At 43.1% G+C, this 15,826-nt stretch overlaps 1 protein-coding gene and 1 long non-coding RNA gene across 5 annotated transcripts in view; both read left to right on the top strand.

Moving 5' to 3' along the window:
* Positions 1-2,931: 2,931 nt before the first annotated feature.
* Positions 2,932-15,826, top strand: part of LOC118937414 (uncharacterized) — a 16,553-nt gene continuing 3,658 nt past the window's right edge. For 2 of the 4 annotated variants that reach the window (XM_090191243.1, XM_090191241.1), the window contains exons 1-4: positions 2,958-3,069; positions 5,739-5,918; positions 9,234-9,504; positions 9,826-9,996. In XM_090191243.1, coding sequence (XP_090047369.1) covers positions 3,033-3,069; positions 5,739-5,918; positions 9,234-9,504; positions 9,826-9,996 — 659 coding nt within the window. In that variant the 5' untranslated portion in view covers positions 2,958-3,032. Of the gene's footprint in view, positions 3,070-5,738; positions 5,919-9,230; positions 9,505-9,825; positions 9,997-15,826 lie in introns of all 4 variants that reach the window. The other 2 variants (XM_036936479.2, XM_090191242.1) reach the window with 2 other exon arrangements.
* Positions 13,898-15,826, top strand: part of LOC149979893 (uncharacterized) — a 2,532-nt gene continuing 603 nt past the window's right edge. The window contains exon 1 of the long non-coding RNA XR_016484723.1: positions 13,898-15,826. This exon is cut by the window's right edge and continues 198 nt beyond it. This is a non-coding gene — a long non-coding RNA (uncharacterized LOC149979893).

Genomic DNA, 15,826 nt, shown 5'->3' with positions numbered 1-15,826 from the left:
CATGGTCCTAATGAGCGGTGGTTTCCTTTGAAATGGGGTCTGTTTGTATTGACTGAAATGAACAGTTTTGTATATGTTAAAACAGGACATGCTAACTGCTAACTCCATCCTGGTGACGCAGTGGACTAATTCCCGTGGATAGAGAACACAAGATTATAAACTTAAATCTCACTGATGCCTTGTCACAATAAAAAAAAAATACTTTTTTTTTTTTTTTTGCATGATTAACACCTAAGGAAATGAATTTCTATGTGTGATATGTGCACTTGGAGTAAAAAAAAAAAAAAAAATGAAAAAAGCTAACCCTAAATAAGCTAGAAGTTAAATATTAATAAATAAAATATTAAATATTATTAAAAAGTCTTCCCTAAACATTCAGTGAAAACTTTAGGAAAGTATTTTTTAAAAAAACAAATAAAACCTTCTAGGAAAACGTGAATGGAACCATAGTAAGACGTTCTCAGAACCTCCCTGCAACCATACAATTACTATTCCCCAGAACAGGTGAGGAACCGGTCAATAACCTTATGGCTTCGTTCCCGGAACCAATGGGAAACCAAAAACACACATCCCTACAACTTCAATGGAACCAAATGTGTTGAATGGGAATGTTCTGCAAAAGATCAACACCATGTACGGTAGAATATTGGGATATTAGGATATTGGGATATTAGGATATTGGAATATTGGGATATTGGAATATTGAGATATTAGAATATTGGAATATTGAGATATTGGGATATTAGAATATTGGGATATTAGAATATTGGAATATTGAGATATTGGAATATTGGGATATTAGAATATTGGGATATTGGGATATAGGAATATTGGAATATTGGGATATTAGGATATTGGAATATTGGGATATTGGAATATTGGAATATTGGGATATTGGAATATTGGAATATTGGGATATTAGGATATTGGAATATTGGGATATTGGAATATTGGAATATTGGGATATTAGGATATTGGGATATTAGGATATTGGGATATTGGAATATTGGGATATTGGGATATTGGAATATTGGGATATTGGAATATTGGAATATTGGAATATTGGGATATTGGAATATTGGGATATTGGGATATTGGGATATTGGAATATTGGAATATTGGAATATTGGAATATTGGGATATTGGAATATTGGAATATTTGGATATTGGAATATTGGAATATTGGAATATTGGAATATTTGGATATTGGAATATTGGAATATTGGAATATTGGGATATTGGAATATTGGAATATTGGGATATTGGAATATTGGGATATTGGAATATTGGAATATTGGAATATTGGGATATTGGAATATTGGGATACAATACATTCCTACTGAGTCATCAAACAACTTTCAATAGTCCTAACAATACTACAACACTACGACTCTTCTCTGACCTCGACAACAACCATGCTAGGAGGTGTGTGTTGGGATCTGTGTGTCACAGCAGGGTGTGTGTGTGTGCAGAGTTTATTCAGCGGTTGTTAAGTCTTTCATGGCTGTATTAACAGGGCCTGACCCTCAGCAAATATGAAGATCAAGGGAGAGGGTCCGAGGTAGGAACATTAATGAAAGCGGACACTTTTTTGAATGTGTTAATGACGTGTAGTGACTGGACAGAATACATCAATTAGTGTTTGTCCGTGTGTGTGTGTGTGTGTGTGTGTGTGTGAGTGTGTGTGTGTGTGTGTGTGTGTGTGTGTGTGTGTGTGTATGCGTGTGCGTGTGTGTGTTGACCAACTAGCTTTCACAGATAGAAGCGTATCTGTGTTTCTCAAACGTCAAATTTCGACATGGTTGCAAACGTCAAATTTAGGCCTTAACTCCAAATCTTTTAAGGTTAGTTTTAGGCCTTAACTCCAAATCTTTTAAGGTTAGTTTTAGGCCTTAACTCCAAATCTTTTAAGGTTCGTTTTAGGCCTTAACTCCAAATCTTTTAAGGTTAGTTTTAGGCCTTAACTCCAAATCTTTTAAGGTTAGTTTTAGGCCTTAACTCCAAATCTTTTAAGGTTAGTTTTAGGCCTTAACTCCAAATCTTTTAAGGTTAGTTTTAGGCCTTAACTCCAAATCTTTTAAGGTTAGTTTTAGGCCTTAACTCCAAATCTTTTAAGGTTAGTTTTAGGCCTTAACTCCAAATCTTTTAAGGTTAGTTTTAGGCCTTAACTCCAAATCTTTTAAGGTTAGTTTTAGGCCTTAACTCCAAATCTTTTAAGGTTAGTTTTAGGCCTTAACTCCAAATCTTTTAAGGTTAGTTTTAGGCATTAACTCCAAATCTTTTAAGGTTAGTTTTAGGCCTTAACTCCAAATCTTTTAAGGTTAGTTTTAGGCCTTAACTCCAAATCTTTTAAGGTTAGTTTTAGGCATTAACTCCAAATCTTTTAAGGTTAGTTTTAGGCCTTAACTCCAAATCTTTTAAGGATAGTTTTAGGCCTTAACTCCAAATATTTTAAGGTTAGTTTTAGGCCTTAACTCCAAATCTTTTAAGGTTAGTTTTAGGCATTAACTCAGAATGGTTAAGGTTTGGGATAGGCTTAAAACAAAAATTGCAACTTTCTATCGCTAGATTTGAACTTCCAACCTTTGGAATCAGAGGCAAACGCCCTATCAAAACCTACCCAAAAAGGTAACAGCGCTCACTGTTGCCCCTAGTGGCAGGTTTTCACGTCATCTCCCAACGTCCTCAGGACGACTGACATGTATCACAGGTGACCTGGTTGATGTTGACTGTTACTGAACACAGTGTGAGGATCTCACTCTCACTCGTTGTTATTATGATCGACAGATGTGTCAAAGAACATAAGAATGTGACATGCATTAAATACATCCCCTAAGGCTGGGCAAGTTAATCATTACACTACTAGCACACACACACACACACACACACACATAAACACACCCCCCCCCCCCCCCCCCCGTCTCCTGAGGCATTGTCTATAAGAGCCGCCACCCAACCGCTGAGGAGGAAGAGGAAGCAGAGGCAGAGCAGGACTAGTCTCACTCAGGACAGAATACACACAATATTAGGACATGAACACTCTCATTCTCTCCTCTCTGCTGTGTTTGGGTAAGTAGTCTGGGCTTGTACAATCATTTGATGTGTTGGGAAGTAGCCTATAGGGACAGACAGACAGACAGACAGACAGACAGACAGACAGACAGACAGACAGACAGACAGACAGACAGAGAGAGAGTTGTGTTTAGATGGAAGTAGCCTACAGGGACAGACAGACAGACAGACAGACAGACAGACAGACAGACAGACAGACAGACAGACTGAGAGATGTGTTTAGAGGGAAGTAGCCTACAGGGACAGACAGACAGACAGAGAGATGTGTTTAGAGGGAAGTAGCCTACAGGGACAGACAGACAGAGAGATGTGTTTAGAGGGAAGTAGCCTACAGAGACAGACAGACAGACAGACAGAGTGATGTGTTTAGTGGGAAGTAGCCTACAGGGACAGACAGACAGAGAGATGTGTTTAGAGGGAAGTAGCCTACAGAGACAGACAGACAAGAGTGATGTGTTTAGAGGGAAGTAGCCTACAGAGACAGACAGAGAGAGTGATGTGTTTAGAGGGAAGTAGCCTACAGAGACAGACAGACAGAGTGATGTGTTTAGAGGGAAGTAGCCTACAGAGACAGACAGACAGAGTGATGTGTTTAGAGGGAAGTAGCCTACAGAGACAGACAGACAGACAGAGAGATGTGTTTAGAGGGAAGTAGCCTACAGAGACAGACAGACAGAGAGATGTGTTTAGAGGGAAGTAGCCTACAGAGACAGACAGACAGACAGACAGAGTGATGTGTTTAGAGGGAAGTAGCCTACAGAGACAGACAGACAGACAGAGAGATGTGTTTAGAGGGAAGTAGCCTACAGAGACAGACAGACAGAGTGATGTGTTTAGAGGGAAGTAGCCTACAGAGACAGACAGACAGAGAGATGTGTTTAGAGGGAAGTAGCCTACAGAGACAGACAGACAGAGAGATGTGTTTAGAGGGAAGTAGCCTACAGAGACAGACAGACAGACAGACAGAGTGATGTGTTTAGAGGGAAGTAGCCTACAGAGACAGACAGACAGACAGAGAGATGTGTTTAGAGGGAAGTAGCCTACAGAGACAGACAGACAGACAGAGTGATGTGTTTAGAGGGAAGTAGCCTACAGAGACAGACAGACAGAAAGATGTGTTTAGAGGGAAGTAGCCTACAGAGACAGACAGACAGAGAGATGTGTTTAGAGGGAAGTAGCCTACAGAGACAGACAGACAGAGAGATGTGTTTAGAGGGAAGTAGCCTACAGAGACAGACAGACAGAGAGACAGAGAGATGTGTTTAGAGGGAAGTAGCCTACAGAGACAGACAGACAGAGAGACGGAGAGATGTGTTTAGAGGGAAGTAGCCTACAGAGACAGACAGACAGAGAGATGTGTTTAGAGGGAAGTAGCCTACAGAGACAGACAGACAGACAGACAGACAGAGAGATGTGTTTAGAGGGAAGTAGCCTACAGAGACAGACAGACAGACAGACAGAGTGATGTGTTTAGAGGGAAGTAGCCTACAGAGACAGACAGACAGACAGACAGAGTGATGTGTTTAGAGGGAAGTAGCCTACAGAGACAGACAGACAGACAGACAGAGTGATGTGTTTAGAGGGAAGTAGCCTACAGAGACAGACAGACAGAGAGATGTGTTTAGAGGGAAGTAGCCTACAGAGACAGACAGACAGAGAGATGTGTTTAGAGGGAAGAAGCCTACAGAGATGGAGTGGAGAGATGGATATTTCGGATGATTAGAATCCCCATTAGCCGGCGCCAGTTAGTTAGACATTACAGAAAAAAAGACTTTACAGTTTACATACATTTAAAAACAAGATCATGTAGTGTGTCTGTGTGTATCTATCAGTACAGTGCCCTGTTACTTTGTTTTTCTGACTTTTTTTGCTGTTCACTTCATGAGATGAGACTATTAATGAATTGCCCATCATTATAACACTGTACATAGCCATAATAGGACATTTTGAAATGTGTCCATTGATTTGAAACTTATGTGAGTGTAACGTTTACTGTTCACTTTAGAGAGAGAGAGAGAGAGAGAGAGAGAGAAACAGAGAGAGAGAGAAACAGAGAGAGAGAGAGAGAGAGAGATGTTTCACAACCTGTTATGACTTGTCAGAAACCAGCTGTGTGATGTACCATATGCTAATCTTATTGAAGTATTGAGTGCTCTAGTATTCTGCATGTGCTATTGGGTTGTAGTCTCCACTGCTCTGTGTGTGACCAGTTTGGTCTGCTTGCAGTCTTGATTGATATGTATGATTGGTGTGTTCTGGTTGTAGTTTTCAGTACTCTGTGTGTGACTGGTATGGTCTGTTTGTAGATTCAGTGCTCTGTGATTGACTGGAGTGGTCTGGTTGTAGTTTCAGTGCTCTGTGTTTGACTGGTGTGGTCTGGTTGTAGTTTCAGTGCTCTGTGATTGACTGGTGTGGTCTGGTTGTAGTTTCAGTGCTCTGTGTTTGACTGGTGTGGTCTGGTTGTAGTTTCAGTGCTCTGTGTTTGACTGGTGTGGTCTGGTTGTAGTTTCAGTGCTCTGTGTTTGACTGGTGTGGTCTGGTTGTAGTTTCAGTGCTGTGTGTTTGACTGGTGTGGTCTGGTTGTAGTTTCAGTGCTCTGTGTTTGACTGGTGTGGTCTGGTTGTAGTTTCAGTGCTCTGTGTTTGACTGGTGTGGTCTGGTTGTAGTTGTTAGCGCTTTAGGTGTCCTGGGATCCGCGGTGACGTTATCGGCAGAGCTGAGCCATGTGACAGATGCGTCAGCCTTGGGGGAAGGGGAGGGGCTACAGAGCTCTCTGGGTGATGAGGATGAGGAGGAACTGGATGAAGATATGTCAGGAGGTACACCTACAGACGGTTCACCCAAAGGTAGGACTGTCAGACAACCTCTCACCCCTAACCCCTCACCCCTAACCCCTCACCCCTAACCCCTAACCCCTCACCCCTAACCCCTAGTCCCTCACCCCTAACCCCTCACCCCTAACCCCTCACCCCCTAGTCCCTAGTACCCCCTCGCACGTAAGCCTTTGCTCCTAACCCCTAACCACTCACCCCTAACCCCTCACCCCCAACCCCTCACCCCCAACCCCCACCCCCTAGTCCTTAGTACCCCCTCGCACCTAAGCCTTTGCCCCTAACCCCTACCCCCTAGTACTCTCTAGCCCCTAACCCATAGCCTCCTCAATCTACACACAACACCCCATAATTACAAAATGATGACACCTGTCTATATAAGGTCCCATGGTTAACAGTGCATGACAGAGCAAAAACCAAGCCATGAAGTCAAAGGAATTGTCCGTAGAGCTTAGAGACAGGATTGTGTTGAGGCACAGATCTGGGGAAGGGTACCAAAAAATATCTGCAGCATTGAAGGTCCCCAAGAACACAGTGGCATCCATCATTCTTAAATGGAAGAAGTTTGGAACCACCAAGACTCTTCCAAGAGCTGGCCGCCCGGACAAACTGAGCAATCGGGGGAGAAGAGCATTGGTCAGGGAGGTGACCAAACACCCGATGTGGACAGATAGGAAATAAGGTTCACCTTCCAACAGGACAGTGATCCTAAACACACAACCAAGACAACACAGGAGTGGCTTTTGGGCAAATCTCTGAATGTCTTTGAGTGGCCCAGCCAGAGCCCGGACTTGAACCCTAAAGCCAAAACCTCATTTGGCCGCCTTTCCCTCCAGTTCTCTGCTGCCTGCGACTGGAACGAATTGCAAAAATCTCTGAAGTTGGAGACTATTATCTCCCTCACCAACTTTAAACATCTGCTATCTGAGCAGCTAACCGATCGCTGCAGATGTACATAGTCCATCAGTAAATAACCCACCCAATCTACCTACCTCATCCCCATACTGTTTTTATTTTATTTACTTTTCTGCTCTTTTGCACACCAGTATCTCTACCTGTACATGACCATCTGATCATTTATCACTCCAGTGTTAATCTGCTAAATTGTAATTATTCGCTCCTATGGCCTATTTATTGCCTACCTCCTCATGCCTGTTGCACACAATATATATAGATTTTTTTTCTACTATGTTATTGACTTGTTTATTGTTTACTCCATGTGTAACTCTGTGTTGTCTGTTCACACTGCTATGCTTTATCTTGGCCAGGTCGCAGTTGCAAATGAGAACTTGTTCTCAACTGGACTACCTGGTTAAATAAAGGTGAAATAAAAACAAAAATAAATAAATAAAACAATTCTGGAGAGACCTGAAAATAGCTGTGCAGCGACACTCCCCATCCAACCTGACAGAGCTTGACATGATCTGCAGAGAAGAATGGGAGAAACTCCCCAAATACAGGTGTGCCAAGCTTGTAGCGTCATATCCAAGAAGACTCAAGGCTGTAATCGCTGCCGAAGGTGCTTCAACACAGTACTGAGTAAAGGGCTTGAATACTTATGGAAATGTGTTATTTCAGTATTTATTTATTTTTTATTAGCAAAAACTTCTAAAAACCGTTTTTTTTCTTTGTCATTATGGGGTGTTGTGCTATTTAACACATTTTAGAATAAGGCTGTAACGTAACAAAATGTGGAAATCGTCAAGGGGTCTGAATACTTTCCAAATGCGCTCTATCTCCATCTGTCTCCATCTGTCTCCATCTATCTCCATCTGTCTCCATATGACTCCATCTGTCTCCATCTGTCTCCATTCTGTCTCCATATGACTCCATCTGTCTCCATATGACTCCATCTATCTCCATCTGTCTCCATATGACTCCATCTGTCTCCATCTGTCTCCATATGACTCCATATGACTCCATATGACTCCATCTGTCACCATCTGTCTCCATATGACTCCATCTGACTCATCTGTCTCCATCTGTCTCCATATGACTCCATCTGTCTCATCTGTCTCCATATGACTCCATATGACTCCATCTGTCTCCATCTGTCTCCATCTGTCTCCATCTGTCTCCATATGACTCCATCTGCCTCATCTGTCTCCATATGACTCCATATGACTCCATCTGTCTCCATCTGTCTCCATATGACTCCATCTGTCTCCATATGACTCCATCTGTCTCCATCTGACTCCATATGACTCCATATGACTCCATCTGTCTCCATCTGTCTCCATATGACTCCATCTGTCTCATCTGTCTCCATATGACTCCATCTGTCTCCATCTGTCTCCATATGACTCCATCTGTCTCATCTGTCTCCATATGACTCCATCTGTCTCCATATGACTCCCTCTGTCTCCATCTATCCCCATATGACTCCATCTGTCTCCATCTGTGTCATCTGTCTCCATATGACTCCATCTGTCTCCATATGACTCCATCTGTCTCCATATGACTCCATCTGTCTCCATCTATCCCCATATGGCTCCATCTGTCTCCATATGACTCCATCTGTCTCCATCTATCCCCATATGACTCCATCTGCCTCCATCTGTGTCATCTGTCTCCATATGACTCCATCTGTCTCCATATGACTCCATCTGTCTCCATATGACTCCATCTGTCTCCATATGACTCCATCTGTCACCATCTATCCCCATTTGACTCCATCTGTCTCCATATGACTCCATCTATGTCGTCTGTCTCCATCTAGCCCCATATGACTCCATCTGTCTCCATCTGTCTCCATCTGTCCCCATATGTCTCCATCTGTCTCCATCTGTCTCCATCTGTCTCCATATGACTCCATCTGTGTCATCTGTCTCCATCTATCCCCATATGACTCCATATGACTCCATCTGTCTCCATCTATCCCCATATGACTCCATATGACTCCATCTGTCTCCATCTATCCCCATATGACTCCATCTGTGTCATCTGTCTCCATCTATCCCCATATGACTCCATCTGTGTCATCTGTCTCCATCTATCCCCATATGACTCCATATGACTCCATCTGTCTCCATCTATCCCCATATGACTCCATCTGTCTCCATAAAACTCCATCTAGCCCCATATGACTCCATCTGTCTCCATCTATCCCCATATGACTCCATCTGTGTCATCTGTCTCCATCTATCCCCATATGACTCCATCTGTGTCATCTGTCTCCATCTATCCCCATATGACTCCATCTGTCTCCATATGTCCCCATCTGTCTCCATCTAGCCCCATATGTCCCCATCTGTCTCCATCTAGCCCCATATGTCCCCATCTGTCTCTAACAATCAGAAGGTGAAAATAACTCCTGTCGTTTCCCAGCAGCAGTGCGTCACAGTAAGACCAGAAAGGAAAAGGGGATAAAGGCTCCGAAAGGCAAAGGGAATCCTGGAAAGAGGAAGAACAAGAACAGTAGTAGACGCACCACGGCCTTCAACCCTGAACACACACCAGGACACACGTTGGAGTTCACGGCCGACCACGCGCACCAGACCTCAGGACGTGTTACAGAGGACCCTTGTAGCTCCTCCCACCAGGCATACTGTATCCATGGAAACTGCAAGTACATGGCGGACCTGAGAGAGCCTGTGTGTGTGTGAGTACGACACAAATCTACTTTTAGTACTGTGCGCGCGTGTGTGTGTGTGTGTGTGTGTGTGTGTGTGTGTGTGCGCGTGTGTGTGTGTGTGTGTGTGTGTGTGTGTGTGTGTGTGTGTGTGTGTGTGTGTGTGTGTGTGTGTGTGTGTGTGTGTTGTGTGTGTGTGTGTGTGTGCATTGTGTGTGCTGATGGATGGAAAGGATCGATTGGACAGATAGACTGATTCATTGATTCATTAATTGACTGAAACCTGTGTTTTGATGTATTGATTGGTATATATTAGTTGATTGACTAATTGATTTATCCTCTCCCCTGCAGCTGTGAGAAGGGTTACGACGGTGAGCGCTGTGGCATCCTGCTCCTACCTGCGAGGACGGATGAAGAGGAGGAGAGAAGCATCGCTGAGGTGGTTCAGACTGTCCTGGTCATCATAGCTGTGGTCCTCTCCAGCATCAGCTGTCTCGCCATACTGCTCATGACCTGCACACAGTGAGTATAGACCCAATACATCCATAACAACAGCCATAACACAACCATAACACAACGTTAATACAACCATAATAAAACCATAACACAACGTTAATACAACCATAACACAACCATAACACAACGTTAACACATCCATAACACAACATTAATAAAACCATACTGCTCATGACCTGCACACAGTGAGTATAGACCCAATACATCCATAACAACAGCCATAACACAACGTTAATACAACCATAATAAAACCATAACACAACGTCAACACAACGTTAATACAGCCATAACACAACCATAACACAACGTTAACACATCCATAACACAACCATAACACAACGTTAACACATCCATAACACAACCATAACACAACGTTAACACATCCATAACACAACCATAACACAACGTTAACACATCCATAACACAACCATAACACAACGTTAACACATCCATAACACAACGTTAATACAGCCATAACACAACCATAACACAACGTTAACACATCCATAACACAACCATAACACAACGTTAATAAAACGTTAATAAAACCATAACACAACCATAACACAACATTAACACAACGTTAATAAAACCATACTGCTCATGACCTGCACACAGTGAGTATAGACCCAATACATCCATAACAACAGCCATAACACAACCATAACACAACGTTAATACAACCATAACACAACGTTAATACAACGTTAATAAAACCATAACACAACCATAACACAACATTAACACAACATTAATACAACCATAACACAACCATAACACAACATTAACACAACGTTAATACAACCATAATAAAACCATAACACAACGTTAATACAACCATAACACAACCATAACACAACGTTAACACATCCATAACACAACATTAATAAAACCATACTGCTCATGACCTGCACACAGTGAGTATAGACCCAATACATCCATAACAACAGCCATAACACAACGTTAATACAACCATAATAAAACCATAACACAACGTCAACACAACGTTAATACAACCATAACACAACCATAACACAACGTTAACACATCCATAACACAACCATAACACAACGTTAACACATCCATAACACAACCATAACACAACGTTAACACAACGTTAATAAAACCATAACACAACCATAACACAACATTAACACAACGTTAATAAAACGTTAATAAAACCATAACACAACCATAACACAACATTAACACAACGTTAATAAAACCATACTGCTCATGACCTGCACACAGTGAGTATAGACCCAATACATCCATAACACAACCATAACACAACGTTAATACAACGTTAATAAAACCATAACACAACCATAACACAACATTAACACAACATTAATACAACCATAACACAACCCAACCATACTCATGACCTGCACACATTAACACAACACTAAAGGTTACTTACTACAAGCTTCCGTCCGTTGATCTACTGTGTGTGCGGATGGGATTTTTGGAGAAGCGGAAACTTTTTGGTAGCATGATATCGGCACCGGTCCCACTCATTCACAAAGAGAAAAGCCAGGAAGCCTTCCCTTTCATCATATACAGATCGAGCTGGTGGAATAAATTTTTTTATTTGACCTTTATTTAACTAAGTCAGTTAAGAACAAATTCTTATTTTCAATGACGGCCTAGGAACAGTGGGTTAACTGGTCTAGGAACAGTGGGGTTAACTGGTCTAGGAACAGTGGGTTAACTGGTCTAGGAACAGTGGGTTAACTGGTCTAGGAACAGTGGGTTAACTGGTCTAGGAACAGTGGGTTAACTGGTCTAGGAACAGTGGGGTTAACTGGTCTAGGAACAGTGGGGTTAACTGGTCTAGGAACAGTGGGGTTAACTGGTCTAGGAACAGTGGGGTTAACTGGTCTAGGAACAGTGGGGTTAACTGGTCTAGGAACAGTGGGTTAACTGGTCTAGGAACAGTGGGTTAACTGGTCTAGGAACAGTGGGGTTAACTGGTCTAGGAACAGTGGTTTAACTGGTCTAGGAACAGTGGGGTTAACTGGTCTAGGAACAGTGGGTTAACTGGTCTAGGAACAGTGGGTTAACTGGTCTAGGAACAGTGGGGTTAACTGGTCTAGGAACAGTGGGGTTAACTGGTCTAGGAACAGTGGGTTAACTGGTCTAGGAACAGTGGGTTAACTGCCTGTTCAGGGGCAGAATGACAGATTTGTACCTTGTCAGCTGGGGGGGTTTAAACTTGCAACCTTCCGGTTTACTAGCCCAACGCTCTAACCACCAGGCTACCCTGCGGCTAGAAGCGATATGTGTTAATTGTGGGGGTGCCCATGGGGCTGGGGATCAGAAGGATCCGGAGAGAGAGAGAGAGGCACCGGGGTTGAGGTCGATGTATTCCGGTGTGTAACGGATGTGAAACGGCTAGCTTAGTTAGCGGTGGTTCGCGCTAAATAGCGTTTCAATCGGTGACGTCACTTGCTCTGAGACCTTGAAGTAGTGGTTCCCCCTTTGCTCTGCAGGGGCCGCGGCTTTTGTGGAGCGATGGGTAACGATGCTTCGTGGGTGACTGTTGTTGATGTGTGCAGAGGGTCCCTGGTTCGCGCCCGGGTATGGGGACGAGGGGACGGTCTAAAGTTATACTGTTACAGAGGCAGTGAAGAAAGTAGAGGAAGATGAGTCAAGACAGGGAAGGATCCCGAGAGGAGTGGTGTGAGTAATAGATCTCTATCAGTACAGAGGGATTGGCCCGCGACGAGTGATATACTGTATGCTTCAGTAAGATTTTTTGTTTGTTTGTTTTGGCGTTCATAGCAATGGTGAGTAATTGCACTGCCGGGATGGAACGTAAAGTTGCAGAAAATAGAGGTTGTGTTGGCAACCGCTGAGGTTGAGGTGGCAGCCGCTGAGGTTGTGTTGGCAGCCGCTGAGGTTGTGTTGGCAGCCGCTGAGGTTGTGTTGGCAACCGCTGAGGTTGTGTTGGCAGCCGCTGAGGTTGAGGTGGCAGCCGCTGAGGTTGTGTTGGCAACCGCTGAGGTTGTGTTGGCAACCGCTGAGGTTGTATTGGCAGCCGCTGAGGTTGTGTTGGCAGCCGCTGAGGTTGTGGTGGAACTGAGAAATATTTGGGTGTACGAGATTTGACCTCAGAAGAGTTACAGGGTTTGTTGAGTGTTGGTGTCCCGTTCCGTCCTTTCAGGATGTTGGCCTGAGGTCGGACTAGGTAGGTTTAAATAGTGGAGTAGGGTGGTGTGTTTTAAATGAGTGTACGGTTAGACGGCAGGGTATTTGTTGATTCATTTGACTTTTTTTTCAAGCAAAGTACAAGGTAGTTATACTCCAGCCTAGTAGGGGGCAGTAATGCCACATTTATTGGATGCCAACTACCATTAAACCTCATGGAAGAAGTCTTCCCTTGTTAGTAGTAGCAAGCTGACAGCCTGGATAGCTGCCTTTTAGCCTGATCTGCAGACAGTGGGTATAGACCTAATACAACCATAACACAACGTTAATACAACCATAACACAACGTTAATACAACCATAACACAACGTTAATACAACCATAACACAACCATAATGCAACCGAACCGTACTGCACATGATCTACAAACAGTGGGTATAGACCTAATACAACCATAACACAACATTAACACAACCGTAACACAATGTTTATATGGCACAATGTTAATACAACCATAACACAACATTAACACAACCGTAACACAATGCATATTCAACCATAACAAAACGTTAATACAACCATAACACAATGTTAATACAACCATAACAGCCATAACACAACCCAAACGTACTGCTCATGACCTGTGCACAGTAAGTAACAATGACACAACGTTAACTCAACCACGACACAACCCAAACGTACTGTTCATGATGCGACCATAACACAACATTAACACAATGTAAACACAACTTTTATGACTATGAGAAATCATATATTTACTTGGACATAGACGATGCCTGATGAACACAAAGGTGGACTCAGCGCACACACACACACACACACACACACACACACACACACACACACACACACACACACCACACCTTATCAATCAGTAACCCCGTTATGTCATTTACGAGAAATGTCTAAATGAGGGACAAAGTCAACAGTCCAAGTCAGAGCAGATATGATACATGGGCCTGGGATTCCTCATAATGGCCTGCAGTTTGTACTGTTCAGAGAGCAGTTTGTACTGTTCAGAGAGCAGTTTGTACTGTTCAGAGAGCAGTTTGTTCAGAGAGCAGTGGTCTGGTTCAGATAGGAGAGGGCAGTGGTCTGGTTCAGATAGGAGAGAGCAGTGGTCTGGTTCAGATAGGAGAGAGCAGTGGTCTGGTTCAGATAGGAGAGAGCAGTGGTCTGGTTCAGATAGGAGAGAGCAGTGGTCTGGTTCAGATAGGAGAGGGGCAGTGGTCTGGTTCAGATAGGATTCATTTCATGAAGCTCTCAACAAACAGTTATTGTGCTGAAGTTGCTTCCAGAGGCAGTTTGTAACTCAGTAGTGAGTGTTGCAACCAAGGACACTCGGCGGTCCCAATCTGCAAGCTTCTGCGGCCTACCACTTCATGGGTGAGCCGTTGTTTCTCCTAAACATTTCCACTTCACAATAACAGAACTTGCAGTTGACAAGGGCAGCTCTAGCAGGGCAAAAATTTGACAAACTGACTTGTTGGAAAGGTGGCATCCTAGGACGGTGCCACGTTGAAAGTCACTGAGCTCTTCAGTAAGGCCATTCTACTGCCAATGTTTGTCTATGGAGATTGCATGACTGTGTGCCTGATTTTATACACCTGTCAGCAACGGGTGTGGTTGAATTTAAAAGCAAAATGTATTTAACCTTCATTTAACTAGGCAAGTCAGTTATGAACAAATTCTTACTTAAAATCATGGCCAACCTGGGAATAAACCTTAATTCCACATACTTTTGTACATATAGTGTATACACATCAACACCCCCCCCCCCCCCTTCAACCGTGAAAAACCCAGCAGCGTTGCAGTTCTTGACACAAACCTGTGCACCTGGCACCTACTACCACACCCTGTTCAAAGTCACTTAAATCTTTTGTCTTGCCCATTCACCCTCTGAATGGAACACATACACAATCCATGTCTCAATTGTCTCAAGGCTTAAAAATCCTTCTTTAACCCGTCTCCTCCCCTTCATCTACACAGATGGATTTAACAGGTGACCTCAATAAGGGATCATAGCTTTCACCTGGATTCACCTGGTCAGTCTGTGTCATGGGAAGAGCAGGTGTTCCTAATGTTTTGTCCCCTCAGTGTATATACTCCCCTTGATTCATGCCCATTGATTGAAAGACAGGAAGGTGATTATTGCACGAGTGAGCCAATAGGTTCATCAGCAACTGTGGTGGAATTGCCATGCTCATAGGCTGAGACGTGACGCTATGCTGATGAGGTAACATTATAGACACTACCATAGATACCTGCTATGCTGATGAGGTAACATTATAGACACTACCATAGATACCTGCTATGCTGATGAGGTAACATTATGCTGATGAGGTAACATTATAGACACTACCATAGATACCTGCTATGCTGATGAGGTAACACTATGGACACTACCATAGATACCTGCTATGCTGATGAGGTAACATTATGCTGATGAGGTAACATTATGCTGATGAGGTAACATTATAGACACTACCATAGATACCTGCTATGCTGATGAGGTAACATTATAGACACTACCATAGATACCTGCTATGCTGATGAGGTAACATTATGCTGATGAGGTAACATTATGCTGATGAGGTAACATTATAGACACTACCATAGATACCTGCTATGCTGATGAGGTAACATTATGCTGATGAGGTAAC

The sequence above is a fragment of the Oncorhynchus mykiss genome, chromosome 11 (genome assembly GCF_057628025.1).
Source record: "Oncorhynchus mykiss isolate SJ-2025 chromosome 11, ASM5762802v1, whole genome shotgun sequence".
In the NCBI taxonomy this organism is placed as follows: Eukaryota; Metazoa; Chordata; class Actinopteri; order Salmoniformes; family Salmonidae; genus Oncorhynchus; species Oncorhynchus mykiss.
Note: the sequence above shows the minus strand (reverse complement) of the source record. Positions and strands in the feature narration are given on the sequence as shown.